This window comes from Myotis lucifugus, unplaced genomic scaffold, assembly GCF_000147115.1.
Source record: "Myotis lucifugus unplaced genomic scaffold, Myoluc2.0 scaffold_87, whole genome shotgun sequence".
In the NCBI taxonomy this organism is placed as follows: Eukaryota; Metazoa; Chordata; class Mammalia; order Chiroptera; family Vespertilionidae; genus Myotis; species Myotis lucifugus.
The window spans coordinates 3,281,970-3,298,077 of NW_005871135.1; the positions used below are offsets into that span (position 1 = coordinate 3,281,970).

At 39.1% G+C, this 16,108-nt stretch overlaps 1 protein-coding gene across 2 annotated transcripts; it reads right to left on the reverse strand.

Annotated features, from left to right (window-relative positions):
- Nucleotides 1-289: 289 nt before the first annotated feature.
- Nucleotides 290-16,015, reverse strand: PSMD5 (proteasome 26S subunit, non-ATPase 5). Of its 2 annotated transcripts, none has more exons than XM_014457888.2 (10): nucleotides 15,728-16,015; nucleotides 12,949-13,093; nucleotides 11,446-11,559; nucleotides 10,884-11,012; nucleotides 8,738-8,847; nucleotides 6,675-6,817; nucleotides 5,742-5,933; nucleotides 3,324-3,433; nucleotides 2,795-2,935; nucleotides 290-435 (listed from the first exon to the last, which is right to left on the reverse strand). In XM_014457888.2, exons 1-10 carry the CDS (start codon nucleotides 15,901-15,903, stop codon nucleotides 298-300), a joined length of 1,398 nt encoding a protein of 465 aa, XP_014313374.1. In that variant the 5' UTR covers nucleotides 15,904-16,015; the 3' UTR covers nucleotides 290-297. The 2 variants fall into 2 exon arrangements, with proteins under 2 accessions (XP_014313374.1, XP_006091158.1); XM_006091096.3 differs by lacking the exon at nucleotides 290-435 and adding an exon at nucleotides 494-1,296 and having other exon boundaries at nucleotides 15,728-15,997.
- Nucleotides 16,016-16,108: the final 93 nt, after the last annotated feature.

A 16,108-nucleotide genomic window follows, 5' to 3' on the forward strand; every position in this document is an offset into this window, starting at 1 on the left:
GTCCAAACTTACCTTTTATTTTAAGGACATTAGTCATTGGATTAGGGCCCATCCTAATGATCTCGTCTTAACTTGATTATTAGGAGTTTGTTTCCCTTTCTCTGACCAACTCAATATTGACTTGATGAATTTGAAAATTTAAAAGCAAAACCCTCAACAATGAGACCCACCAATAAATAAAGACAGTCTGGGGACCTTTCTGAGTTATCATGTTATCATTCCTCCCCCCACAAAACCACAAGAGTAAAATTCATTGATAAATATAAAAAAAGCATTGAAGAATACTAGAAACATTTTTTATAATTTATTTTCAAAGGAAATATAGTAACAACAAAAAAGAAAAAGAAACCTTTTCAAAGTATTTATTCTTATTATAGAGAACATAATTTTGAGATCCCATGTGGCTTGTTTTTCAAAGAATAATTTTATCCAAGACTTTGTAAGTAGAACCAGAAGAGGGGAAAGAAAAAAAAAAGATGGCGAAGAGAAACAATTTAGTTCTATTTTAGTTCAAGCAAATTTTATTTATTTGTTTGTTTATTTATTCTCACTAGAGGAATACGTTTATTGATTTTAGAAAGAGGAAGAGAGAAACATTGATTGGTTGCCTCCCATATGCAACCCAACCAGTGATCAAACCTGCAACCCAGGTATGTGCCCTGTCTGGACTCAAACCTGAAACCTTTTGGTGTACAGGACGACGCTCCAACCAACTGAGCCACCTGGCCAGGGCTAAAGCAAACTTTTAAAAAAGACAGTAAGTCCACAAAAGTTTTCTGGGAGAACAAAACTTCCATCTTCTTGTAAACAGTAAGGCAGTCAAATGAATGTGAAAAATATGTTTCAATTATAACCAAGTTTGTGCTCTCTTGGTTTCACATTGTACTTTATGTAGAAACACAACAAATGCTGGTGATAAAATTAGGTTCAACACACTACGATAATTCTGGGGGGAGAGAAGTCTCTGTTTAGTAAAATACAGAGTCAAATGCCTTAGGAGAAGTTTTGGTCCAAAAATGATTTAGACTCTAGAAGAAATCACTCAGCTCCTTCCACTGCTGTTGTGGAAATAGGTTTCACATAGTATGGACCTTCACTCACATAAGTTCTGAGTCTCAAATAATATGGGTTCCCAAAGATTTCTGCAATTGTCTTGGAATTCGCGAGTGCTTTCACCAGTTCATATTTGGCATCCTTTGAAGCTTTGTCATGCTCTATGGACCGGTCCATCACATACTCTACAAAACCTGGACTGTTAAACATAAGTTTCTGAGCCCAGGGTTGGTTTGCAATGGCCTGAAATGGAAGGCAGAGAGAACACAATTCCTTTGAGGCTTAAGAAATTAAGTTTGTTAGTCGGATGGCACAATCTTTAGAAAAAAATTTGGCAACACGAACCTTAAAAATGTTAATGTTTTGCCCAAGTAAATTCCCTCCTGGGAATCTAATTTAAGAAAATTTAAATGTTAAAAGTCTTTGTATACAAAGATATTCATTATAGCCCTAGCCAGTTTTGCTCAGTGGATAGAGCATTCATCTGCGGACTGAAGGATTCTGGGTTCGATTCAGGTCAAGGGCACATGCCTGGGTTGTGGGCTCGATCCCCAGTAGGGGGCATGCAAGAGGCAGCTGATCAATGATTCTCTTTCATCATTGACATTTCTATCTCTCTCTCCCTCTCCCTTCCTCTCTGAAATCAATAAAAATATATTTTTTAAAAAGATATTCATTACAGTACGACAGTTACAGTATAAATGTCTAATAGTGAGGGGATGGTAAGTAAATTATAGTATACAGAAATACAAAAATGAAATAAACATTAAGAATATTTATTTAAAAATAGATAAATTGGTTATATGGTAAATGCTAGGACTACAAAGATAAATCAGGTATGGTTCCTATTCTCAACAAACTCTGTTTAATAGGTCAATAAATAAACATTTTCAACATAATGTAATAAATAGAACACAGAGGTATAATCCTTACCACAACTCTAATTATATAATGAGCTATACAATTATATTTACTGTCTGGGTCCCTCAACAGACAGTGAGCTACATGAAAGGAAGGTCTTGTATATTTTTCTTAACTATTGTATCCCTAGCACCTAGCAAAAAAACCTCACCAAAAACTCAATCAATATTTGCTGAATGTGCCCGGCTGGCGTGGCTCAGTGATTGAGCGCCAACCTATGGATCAGGAGGTCATGGTTCGATTCCTGGTCAGGGCAAATGCCCAGGTTGCAGGCTCAAACCCTAGCAGGGGCTGTGCCGGAGGCAGCCGACCAATGATTCTCTCATCACTGGTGTTTCTAGCTCTCTCTCCCTCTCCCTTCCCCTTTGAAATAAACAAAAATATATTTTAAAAGTTTTTGCTGAATGAATACATGCAAAATATGAGAGCCAACATTTCTTCACTCAACCTTGTGGAGATACCTGATCAGTCCTTGAAGTATGAATAAGATGTTAACAAGCAAAGTTAGGGAAAAATGTTTAAAGCAGAGGGCACGTGAAGGCCCAGAGATATGAAGCAAGCAGTTTGGTATCACTAGAGCATTAAGTGCCAGAAGGGGAATGGCCATAAATAGGGCTCATGAAGAAGACTGGTTAGGACAATAAGGGCTTACTTGATGGTAGATAAGGAATCTGGAATTAATTCTGTGAACCCATAGTACTCTGTGCTCTGCCACAGCATCTTGTGTATCCCTGGGACACGGCAGAGTGCCTGGCTCTGAAAGTACTCATGTGTTGAACAGAGTCCCAGAAGAACCTGGGGAAAAGAAGGGGTTGCCTACCGTGAACACTTTTAAGGCACCACAGTGTAGTTCAGGAAAGGGTTGATTACTGATGCCACGGAAGAGCTCCAGCGGGTCCCGATATAAAGAAGAGAACCAGGATTCTGTCATCCTCAGGAGGTCATCAGTCTGCTGCTCAGGCTACAGGACGGAAAAGAAAAATCGCAAGACATCTGGAAGTCAGGAAACACAGCACTCTGTCATTAACTTGCTGTGTGATCTCTGCCAAGTGTGGAGCACCTTCCCCCAAACCCAGCCCATATTTTATCAGGTTTTTTGTTTGTTTTTTAATGAGGTTGATTAAGCAATATCTAGGGGCTGGTCCAGTTCCAATATTCTATGATTCCACTTTAACTTAAAAAATGTCACTAGTCATATAATGAGGGCTATACTCTTTTACTAAGAGTAAGAAAGATGGCATTTATCTGATCAACATTTATATTAAATTAACCAGTATTATGTTAACTCATACAGATTTATTCTCCCAAGTACATCCCACTATGTTTCATTAACTTCCCACTCTACTTACTGGTAAATAAAGAATAGATGAAACTGCATCCAAACACCTAATTTTGAGCTCTGTTGAGGCATTCTTTGCTTGATATCCTATTCTCTTCAGTAAGCGTTCAAATCGAGTTCCTTTGAAGGATAATGAGATAGTTTTGATTGTCACAAAATACAAATAACATGAAACTTACCATTTTAACCATTTTTAAGCATATAGCTCAGTGGCATTAAGTACATTCACATTGTTACGCATCCATCACCACCATCCATCTCCAGGACTTTCATTATTTCAAACTAAAAGTTGTACTCATTAAATAATAACTCCCCATTCCCCAATGTCCCCACTCCCTGGTGACCACAATACTACTTTCTGTGTATTTGACAACTTTAGGTACTGTATAAGTGTAATTATACAGTATGTATCCTTTTGTGTCTGGCTTATTTCACTCAGCATGTCTTCAAGGTTTTTCCTTGTAGCATGTATGAGAATTTCATTCATTCTTAAGGCCGATTAACATTCCATTGTATGTATATACCACATTTTATTTATCCTTTCATCCATCAACGAACATGAGTAATTTCTACTTTTTGGCTATTGTGAACAATAGCTATTAATGAACACAGGTGTACAAATATCTATTTGAGTCTGTTTTCAATTATTTTGGTTATATACATAGAAGTTGAATTGCTGGATCATATGGTAATTCTATGTTTAATTTTTTGAGGAACCACTAGTTTTCCACAATGGCCATACCATTTACATTCCCACCACATATATACAAGGGTAAAATACAAGTAACATAAAATTTTCACATACTTGTCAACACTTGTTATTTTTTTAAATAATAGCTATCTTAAATGAAGAAAGAGGTTTTTTTTAAAGTGTGCTTTGCTTTCATATACTATGACCTCCACCAACTTAAACCAATATAAAAATAAACATGTAGTCAGAGACGAAGTGAGAAGGCTACAACACACATTCATATACAATACAGCATATATAAGTCAAAGTGTGGAGGAATAGGAATCAAAGGATCTGGATTTCAGTAGCAGCGCCAAACCGGTTTTGGCATTAGAAAATTTTCTTAACTTCTCTGAGTTTCAACTACCTTATCTATAAAATGAGAATGACAATAGTATGTTCTTTGAAAGATTGTAAAAGGGTTCTGTCATAGGGAAATGCACTCAAAAAAGTACATATAACAAGGATACTAACTGTGATGCACAACGGTATATTAATTTTGAACATACACTTCACACAAGGGTTTAACAGTGCCACCAAATTGTGCCAAATTCAGTGCTTTCAAGATACTCATGGATGCTCGATAAAAGTACCACATTTTAAAAAATGGGTTTATTGATTTTAGAGAGAGAGAGAGGAAGGGAGGGAAAGAGAGAGAAACACTGATCTGAGAAACATCCACTGGCTGCCTACTGGGGATCAAGCCAGAAACCCAGGCATGTTCCTGACCAGGAATTGAACTAGCGACCTTTTGGTGCACGGGACAAACACTCTTCCAACTGGGCAACACTGGCCAGGGCAAAAGTATCACTCTTAACAAGACATCTTGTAATAATTTTTCCCTGGTCCTTGACATTACAGGTATAAAAATCTGTCTTTTCATTAAATATTCATAACAACCCTGAGAAGAAGCTGTTATACCCTTTTTTAAAAATGAGGAAAATGAAATACTTTCAACAATAAAGATTTGAAAAAAAAAAAGAGGAAAATTAGGCCTAAAGTAGTGAAGCAAATACAATTAAAGAAGCTAAGTCAGTGAAAGAACCTAGTTCTTCCTGACTCCAGCCCATCATCTTTTTACCATGAATATTATTTAAGGAAGATGTAGCGGGAAAGAGTGCTTGTTCCAGCCAAGTTCAAAAAAATATTCACTAATAATTATGAGACTTTTTAGGAATGAGTCCAAGGTCGTGGTAAAAGATTGCCATATATAAAAGCAGTTTTAACAATGCAATTAATGTACCAGCCAACAAACTTACATATTGAATCCTGGCTCAGTGGATAGAGCGTCGGCCTGCGGACTGAAGGGTCCCAGGTTTGATTCTGGTCAAGGGCACATGCCCATGTTGCAGGCTCAATCCCCAGAAGGGGGTGCGAGGGAGGCAGCCGATCAATGATTCTCTCTCATCATTGATGTTTCTATCTCTCGCTCCCTCTCCCTTTCTCTCTGAAATCAATAAAAATATATTAAAAAAAAAAAAAAAAAGGATATCCCTGCCCTGGCTGGTGTAGATCAGTTAGTTGAGCATCATCGCCTGTACTGAGAGGTCAGTCTGATTCCTGGTCACGGCATGCAAGAGGCAGCCAATCGATATTTCTCTCCCCCTTCTTCTCTCTCTAAAATAAATAGACATATTTCTTCTCTCTCTAAAAAATTTTAAGATATCCTTAAAGAAAGCTAAAACAAGTCATACCAACCTGTCTTCTGTAAAACCTGTTTTCCTTCAATATTGGATCCCAGGATTCCAATTGTGTCCACTGCTACGCCAATCATGGTGGGGTCCTGACTTTCTGTCATTTCAAAGACTTTTTCCACAAAAACTGGAAAACGCTCACAGATCTGTTGAGGACTATCCATGATGGCCAAGTTCCCAAAAAACTTCACAAATCCTAGAGATATTTACAAAAATATATTTTAATAGGGGAAGAAGACAGCATAAATTGCAGGTCCTATGTTTTCACAGGGACAGTAATAAACTATTACTGTGAAAGGCTATAGTACTATGTTGTCTTGAAAACAGACAGACCATAAGGAAATATTGAAGGACCTAAAAAGAGTGGTCCCAGGGTGTTAATGGAGCTGGGTGAAAAAAGCATTGTCAAAAGCTGGGAGAACAAAGAACAAGGATCAGTGGATACAAATCACAGGAAGGTAAGTTTGGAGTTATTATTAGGAAGAAATTTTAAAGCAGATTTTCTTCAATGAAGTAATCTAGGCTAATGAAGGAATAAATCTCCAATTTCTGGAAATGCTCAAGAAAAACTAATCAATCATGTCCTTGAACAGAATAGCTGGAATAGTTCCTGTATTAGCTAAAGATTACAACTCAAAGATTTGATGAATCTGTGAATATACTGTAAATATCACTACTAGTATTTTAATTTATGTTTCTTATAGCTGAGATGCACAGGAAACAATCCTAATGATCTAAACAGTAGTATTTCCAGAAAATCAGAATCAATACTGCAATGGCTCCCAGAGCAATAGATTCTACCTCATTAAGGGGCTATGAGTTGGGTATCATCTCAAGGGAATAAGCTCTAAAGATGATGATCCTTGGTCTGCCCTGACAGCAATAACTCAGAAACAAAACATGCGCCATCATTTCCACAGGCATCAATATTTCTTACCTGGTAAATAGAAGCTAGAGAAAGGGTCTGAATCTGCCCCAATAATTATATTAGATATTTGATCAATCACTCCTTCTTGAGCAAGGTACTGTCGTCCATGATGAGTATATGCCATTGACGTCACCATTTCTATACAGGTAGCTCTGAAATGCCAAGATTTTGCATATGATTAGCATGGTTTAGGAATTGTTTTCATGTAAGTTATCTTATTTAATTCTTCCCATGAAATCTGAAAGGTCAATAATCCTGGCTCTACTTTTCACATGAGGGTACAGGATGAGAAAATTGCAGTGACTTGTCCAGATCACATCTTTATTACAAGGTACAGGTTAGACTTAAATCTTGACTTTCTGACTCAAGGCGCACTTATTATTTCTACTATAATAAAGCTACTCCTAAGAGATTTTTAAAAAAACTTTTGTTTTATCTTGATATGTCAAACATATACAAAAGTACAGAGAACAGAACAGTAAGCCCCCAGGTAACCATAATCCTGATTATATAGTTATCAAGATTTTGCTTTTCTTATTTCATCTATTTTTTTTACTGAATTATTTTAAAACCAGTTCTAGTCATTTTGCCATTTACCCCTGCATACTTTAAAACATCTCTAAAACACAAGTTTTCTCACACAATTATAATGCTTTTACCACATATTTAAAAATTAATAGTAATTCTTTGGTATCACTTAATACCCAAACATTATCAAATTTTCCCAATTAACTAAAAAACTATTTGTAGGTGGTTTTTTTTATGTCATAAAATCTGATACAGAACTAAAAAATTAACAAAATTAATTTCCAATGCTTTGAAAAAGTGTAACTGGTGTCTGATTTTTGCATATGAGTTTAACAATTTTGGTCACATTTAAAAAACACAGGACAATCAACAAATCACTTAAGGAAAACAAACTTCTGTATACACAAAGATAACTACAGTGCTATTATAACAGCAAAATATTTGAAGCACACTAAGTGTTCAACAGTGAGGATATATTGGCAAATTGTGGAATATCAACAAGGAAACATTTGACAAGGGGGCTTAGAGAGCAGAGTACTGGGAGTGAAAAGATTGGAATTAACATTTCTTTGAGGACCTATGTCAGTCACTGTCTTGGTCTCTATGATAAATGCACTTAATCCTCACATTACCTTCTTTATAGATTTGCCATTGTTACATTTAGATGAGGTGCAAAACAGTTACAATAATTTGTCCAAGGTCAATCAGCTAATAAGCAGAGATGCATGTAAGCCCAAGTCTTACTCATGTTTAAAAGTCCATGTTTTCTATCATGCCATAGTGCTATTTATTTAACACCAAAAAATGTGTATGGTAGCACATTAAGTAATGCAAAATGGCAGTTATGTGATTACAAATTTTTAAAAGCAGGCAGGAAGCCCAGCTGGTGTGACTTAGTGGTGGAGCATTGACCTATGAACCAGGAGGTCACAGTTCAATTCCTGGTCAGAACACATTCCTGGGTTATGGGCTCAATTTCCCCAGTGTGGGGCATGCAGGAGGCAGCCAATTCTCTCTCAACATTGATGTTTCTCTCTCCCTCTCTGAAATCAAGTTAAAAAAAAATGTTTTGTTTTTTTTTTTAAAAAGCAGGCATGTATGCCTAAGGACAGGGAACAAAAGTAGCTGTATTACCCTAGCTGGTTTGGCTCAGTAGATCGTGCAGCAGCCTGCAGGGTCCCGGGTTCAATTCCGGTCAAAGGCACATGCCGGAGTTGCGGGCTCAATCCCTAGGATGGGGCGTGCAGGAAGCAACCGATCCATAATTCTCCCTCATCATTGATGCTTCCATCTCTCCTTCTCTGAAATCAATAACAATATATTAAAAAAAAAAGTAGCAGTATTCTCATATGGGGCTCTACTAAGTTCCAGTATGTTGTCACAGTATCACTTGAGCAATTTTCTAAAGGCCCTTTCTTCAGAACATACTTTGTCATGAGACTGCAACCTAGGCACAAGCTCCACTAGGGAGATAAGTCTAAAGTTTGTTTTCTGGCCCTCCAAAGGAGGACACTTTGCTCTAAGAACTCTCTCAGCCAACGTACCTGACCAGCACATCCTCCCCAGTCAGCTCTCTGAGAAGCTGGGTTACCAACCCACTGGTGGAACAGAAGTTTAGAGATTCTGGTGACACAGAAGAGATCTCCACAATTAGCTGAAAGAACAGAAAAACAGAAAGGTCAAAACAACCCCAAACTTGTTAAATCTCATTTTATGATAAATGCAGGATTAGGCACTTTATAAGAAATTAAAAAAAAAATATATTACATGTATTTATCTCCACAAGTAGGAAAATTTCACTGAACAAATAAGAAATTACTTTGGGCCCTGGCCAGGGGGCCCAGTTGGTTGGAGCGTCATTTCATACACCCAAAAGTTGCAGGTTTGATTCCTAGGCAGGGCACACACCTAGGTTGCCAGTTCAATTCCCAGTTGGGGCACGTATGGGAGGCAGTCGATAACACTCCATTATATCTGGGTGTATGTGCACTTTTTACAAAAGAAATTATTATCAAGGTATAAAAGCCTGAATCAGCAATAAAAAGATTGCAAAAATCATTCATTCATCCATGCCTGCATTCTATCTGTCAGTCATTCACTTACTCATTTATCAAGTATGTTCTACGGGCTTACTAGAGAATTTCAAGCAGAGAAATGACAGAACCAGATTTTGTTTTTTGTTTTTAAATCCTCACTTGGGAATGTTTATTGATTTAATAAGAAACATCGATTGGTTGCCTCCCATACATGCCCTGACCGGGGATCAAACCGGCAACCTAGGTATGTGCCCTGATGAGGAATTGAATCCACAACTTCTTGTTTAAAAGATCATGCCAACTACATGTTAAGATAGACTAGTAGTGACAAAAATGGATGAGACTAGTTTGGGTGCAGTAGTTTGGATGCAGTTAAAGTAGTTCAGGTGAGAGATCAGTAGCTTAGACTTGGGTGCTACTGGCTTTATCAAGGAAGACAAATGCTTGGGTTTAAGAAAAACGGACACAACGTGATGACTGAATGGATATGTGGCCAAGAGAACAAAGCCTCATAGAGAATGAGCTATAGGTGTAATAGCCATGGACTATGAGACAGGGCCAGTTTGTTGTTGCTGTTTTTTTTTTTATTAGAGGCATGAAGTGGCTAGAAAAGATCACGAGTTTGGTTTCAACATAGGTGTGAGGGGCCTAGAATATGTCCAAGGAGAAGAGAGTAAACAGTTGGACATGAAGATCTGAGCTCAAAAGAGAGATAGGTCTGGGTTGGAGGTTTACATTTGAAAGTCATCACCATTATTGGTCGGCACTGAAATCACAGGATGAATAATATTACCTAAAAATGGATACAGAGCCTTGACTGGTTTGACTCAGTGGTAGAGCGTCGGCCTGCGGACTGAGGAGTCCCGGGTTCGATTCCGGTCAAGGGCATGTGCCTTGGTTGTGAGCGCATCCCCAGTGGGAGGTGTGCAGGAGGCAGCTGATGGATGTTTCTCTCTCATCGATGTTTCTGACTCTCTATCCCTCTCCCTTCCTCTTTGTAAAAAGTCAATTAAAACATATTTAAGAAAAATAAAATAAAAATGGATATAGATTACAAGGAGACGAGAGCCTGGGATTCTGCCTTCACAAACCCCAACAATTAATAGCTCAATAGAGGATAACAAGCCAGGAGACTTAGAAGAAACAGCTAGAGAGGCAGAAAGAAAATCAGTATGAAGGCATACAAAGTAAGCTCTGAAGAGGGAATTAGACTGTAGAGGATTTGTTTTAAATATGCAGCCTAGTAATTGTGTGGCCTTGGGTCAATTACTCCATTAATAGTGAGGTTAATAATAATGGTATATAGGGATTATTGAGAACCAAGACAATACATTTGAGGATTTAGCACAGGACTCAGTACAAAGCTGGTAAAAATGGGAACCATTTCTTCTTACTACTACTACAACTAAGTGTTTCAAAGTCTAGTTCCAATGGTATCTACTCTACTGTAGTACTTAATAAAGCAGTATACATATTTTTATGACTGTCTCACATACTAGGTGGAGAGTTCATCCTATATCCCCAGTACCTAGTATAAGGCCTAACACAGACTATATACTCAATAAATGCATGTTAAATGACCCATCTTGCCTTCGAAGGTAACTCTTCCTGCATTCTGAATCGTAGGCATCAGAAAGTGTGCTTTTCATCTTACCTCATAGACCCTATATCGAACAATGTCATTTGTTTTCATTACAGTTTTCAAATCATCCAGCAGATTGCTTTCAAATAAAGCCTCCAGTCCAGCTTGGGTCAGTGATATTCTTGACAGGGATTTAATGGCCTTATAAGGAAAGAAAATATCTCTTAATTCATAAAAACATAAAATAGTAATATCTACTGCATAAGACTGATGTGAAAATTAGTGTCTTGAATGCACCTTGTCCCATGAGCATTCACTATGTTTTAATTATTACTATTTATAATTGGAAAAGATACATAGCATTCTCAACAGAAAATAATTATGTAAGTTTTGCTTCTTAGGAAGTAACCCAATGTAAACCCTATGACCGATAACTCAGATATGTGTACTCTAGAAAGTAGAAGTTTACTAGTACTTATTCGACACCATTTATTTATTTGACACCATCTATATGAAGCTGCAATTACACTATCATCTCTTCTAAACTTCCACCTCTCAATCCAGAAAGCCTTTCTTTGTCGTTTAAGACACTAATACCTCTGCATGTTCAAGTGGATTGTTGCAGCTGACTCACCGCTTTAGCTACAGATAGATTGTCTCCACCAATACAATAAATGACTTGTTTTAGTAATTCAGGATTATTTAGAACCTCAGTAACAGCATCAGAATTTTCAACAATTCTTCCAACCTGAAAGAAAAAAACAATCAGAAATACTCTTCCAAGGTACGGCAACAAGTGAACATCTGACGGTCAAATTACCTTAGTGTACAGTTATTCTAAGAGTTACTGATTACAACTACAAGACAAGTCATTAAAAATTCCAAATAACCCACATTCATTAAAGCCAAGCACACAATGGCATAGTCATATCTATGAAAGAAAAATAAAAAAATAAAATGGGTAAAGAGTTGAGACACCTCAGTGAGTGAAAACAATAAAATTCCTAGTTCTATTCCCTTTTAGCTAAACTGAAACCCTGGGCAAGTAACTTCTCTGAGCCTAATTTCTTATCTGTAAAGTGGGAATATAATACTTAAGTACAGGATAGTAATGAAGATTAAATGAGACTAAGTAGGTAAAGCACATACTACAGTGCCTGGCACATAAATGATAAATTGATGTTTTCCCCAATCTGTTGAATAAACATTTTAGAGGAGAAAAGGAAAAACAGTAATTGAATACCTATTGGATAAACTAACTGCTCAGATACTAACATTCTCAGCAGCAGTTCTTCACCCAAATAGTAGCATGTTTTGACTACCAGAGTGATAAGAACTGCTTTAATTTGTTGGGTTAGGAACCTTTACAACAGAACTTTGTTCATGCCAGTATAACAACATGACTTAACATGGCAATCTTTTTCTCTAGACTAGGGGCTCCTCTAAGGAAAGAAATAAGTTTTTATTTACCTTAGTAGCTCTAACAACATATGGTACAGTGCCTGGCATGTAAAAGTAACTCAGTATTTGATGAATGAATACTGCCAATGGTACTTAGAACTTCTTACTTTAACTTGTATCCCCCTGGTCATAGTTAGCTATGTACACTAGAATAGACTAGACCAATGGTCGGCAAACTCATTAGTCAACAGAGCCAAATATCAACAGTACAACAATTGAAATTTCGTTTGAGAGCCAAATTTTTTAAACTTAAACTATATAGGTAGGTACATTGTTATTAACTTAATTAGGGTACTCCTAAGCTGGCCTTTGCTAAAAACGTCCTCAATCTGATTGAGGTACATTCGCTGAGGTCGACCCCTTCCAACTCTCCCATCCACACTCGTCTTGTATACTTGTTTCACCCAGGCCAAAAACCGACTTCTGCCCATGGGCCACGAAGTTTCAATCGCACTGTACGTGCGCGCCCGCACGTGGTTTTTTGTGGAAGAGCCACACTCAAGGGGCCAAAGAGCTGCATGTGGCTCGTGAGCCGCGGTTTGCCCACCACTGGACTAGACACTCCCTGGGGACAGCGAGAGATCATGTTTTCTTCATCTCCCTGCACAGAAACTCGCCCAGAGCAGGTGGTCACTAAGGGTTGGTTCCCTTATTATGTGCTAGCACGATTTCATACCTGGGATAGAGTGAGGATTTTTACGGAATCATTGGGGTGAGTCAGTCCCCTCTGCAGGTCAACCCTGAAGTTCCGAGCCACGTGAACTGGCTCCAGAGCCTGGAGCAATCTCTCCAGAATGGATACACACAAAGTGGTCTGTTCCCTAAAGGAGATACCATAGACCTCATTAGTTCATGTCCTTTCAGGTAGAAGGGAATCTAATAATATCTGACCCCTGGCTCAATGAGGATCTCCACACAGACTTCTCTTCAAAACATCAGCTTCTACTTTAACATTAAATGTTCATTAAACATTTACCACGTACCTATTATGTGCCATGCCTGTGCTGGGGCTACAAAGAATGATAAGATATACTCTATAACCACAAGGAGCTCAGTCTAATGGAAGATACAGAAAAATAGGCAACTATAATCCAGTTAGATAAACGCTAGCTTAAAGCTGGGAGCTGTGGGAACTCAGTAAAGAACAAAGGGTACAGGGTATACCTGAGCAAATTTTTAAGTTACCCAAGAGAAGAAAGGTAAAGGGCATAGTAGCACATGAAAAGGCACAGAGTGGTATGCATTCAAAGAACCATGGTATGACTGGGATCAGAAAGGGAGAGAAATGGGAAGAAGGTAGGTAAAAGGAAAAAGATGTCAAGAAATGAAATTTTAAAAAATGCAATGCACAGCAATCTGATTTTGATTGGTCTTTTATGTCCTGCTATGGAATTTCCCAGACGGCAATGGCAAGTCAAGATGGGGTTTTAAAGCAGAATTAACATGATGAGATCTGACTTCTAGAAATCACTTTGTCAGTGTTAGAGAAAGAATTTTCAGTTAGAAGTTTATGTTGAGGTGATGAAGGAGTGAAAGAGGTTTAAGAAGCTATTAAAGAAGTAAATTAATTAGAACTTGATGACTACCAGATGTACATTCAGAAGGTGTTTCAAGAATAACTTCTTTGTCTCTTAATAGGCAGCAAAAGCAACTGAGCACTCATACATTGCTAATAGGAAGCACACTATTAAATTGGTATGATCTTGCTAAAAGGCAATCAAGTAATGAATAGCAAAAGCCTTAAAAATGAACATATCCCCAAGGTCATTGAAAACATGTTCACACAAAAATTTGTACAATGTTCATAGCAGTGGAAACAACCCAAAAAACATGCATAAATGTATAAATGTGGTATAGCCACACAAAGGAATATTCCTCACAAAAAGGAATGAAGTACTGATGCATGAACCTTGAAAATACGTTAAGTGAAAGGAGCTAGACACAAAAGGCTTCCTTTTGACAATGATTCCATTTACATGAAATGTTCAGAATAGACAAATTCAGAGACAGAAAGCAGATCACTGGCTGCCAGAACCTGCGAGTGGATGAAAGGGGAAAGGGGGGAGACCACTAAAGGTTTTCTTTTCCTTTAAAAAAAAAATTGCTGTCCTGACTACGTAGCTCAGTTGGTTAGAGTGCAGTCCCCATATACCGAGGTGGCAGGTTTGATCTCCAGTCAGCTCACATACAAGAATCAAGTAATGAATGCATAAATAAGAGGAACCACAAATCAATGTTTCTCTCTCCAAAAATCAATCAATAAAAAAATTGCAATTGTACAGACCATAAAATTTACAATTTTTACCATCTTTTTCACTGATTTCAGAGAGTGGGGGGGAGAGAGAGAGAGAGACAGAAATATCAATGATGAGAATCATTGACAGACTGCCTCCTGCACGCCTCCTCCTGGGGATGGAGCCCACAACCTGGGCATGTGCCCCGACTGAGAATCAAACTGTGACCTGGTTCATGGGTCAATGGTGTGACCGGGCCCATTTTAATCTTTTTTTTTCTTTTTAAAAATTTATCTTTATTATTGAAAGTATTACAGATGTCCCCTTTGTTTCTTTTTTTCCCCATTGACCCCCTCCACCCCACTCCCAGGCCTTCACCACACTGTGTCTGTGTCCATGGGCTATGCATACATGCATATCATAATTCCCCGATTTATCTCTCCCCACCACCACCTAGCCTCTGAAATTCCTCAGTCTGTTCCATGCTTCTATGTTTTAACCATTTTATAAGTACAGTGCTGTGGTATTAAGTACATTCACGGTGTTGTGCAGTCATCACCAGGATCCAACTCCGGGACTTTTTCATCTCCCATTGGAACTGAAACTGCATCCATGAAACACTGACGTCCCATTTTCCCTTTCCCTCAGCCCCTGGAGACCATTCTACTTTCTCTACGCATTTGACTACTCTAGGTACCTCATGTAAATGGGATCCTACAATATTTTCAAGTAGAAAAGTTTTGGGTCACAAGTATTTTTTAACTCTTCTAAATTATGGAATACAAAGTATACCTGCATGTTAAATTACTGGACCAAATGGTGTATGAATCTAAATGTTGATAGATCTAGCAAAATTGCCAGGATAGGACCCCTCCTGAGGAGAAAAAGTCAAGCACTGGTGCACAAAGACTGTGTGGAGTCCTCCCTGCGGGCGGGAAACCTTGCTTCCCCGCCCTCAAGTCCTACTTCAAGGATGAAGGCAGTGAGGCCAGGAGATGGTCAGGGGCACAGCTCGGGGGCTGGGCTTGCACCCCATTTCTTGCCTCTCAGCCTAGGGTCCTTCCCTCTCTGAAATTTCAGCTTTTTTTTAAAACCTTTATTTGCGACTGGATAAAGCCCTCCCTCCATCCCAGCCGCTTCCGTCTCCACACTTGGCGGAGTCTCCCTCTCCGCCCCCCACCCCCTCACCCCCACGCCGCTCAAGCTGCGGGGTCCTCTCACCGATGGTTTTCACTGAGCAGGGAGAAAAGCGAACTGAGGCGTAGTTCCGCCGCGTGCTCGCGGAGCTCGCTGAGCGGCACCGCCTGCAGCACCGACTGAAGCGCGCGCAGCTCCTCCAGCGGCGCTTCCAGCCGCGACACATCCCTCAGCAGCGCCAGCGCCTGGGCCGCCATCATGCCTCCTCCAGCAGAAAGGGGCTTGCACGGCCGCCTTCCCCGCTCCCGGCTCCAGGATCCCGGCGGGATTCTCCGAGTCTCGCGAGATCTTAGGGACGCAACCTCCCTTCGCTGAACATTGGCTGTGACTGCGAACCGTCCGGCCTCCGCAGTAGCGAGGCGGAGCTGGCGGACCGCGCACGGTCCCGGTATTCCCAAGCCTCGC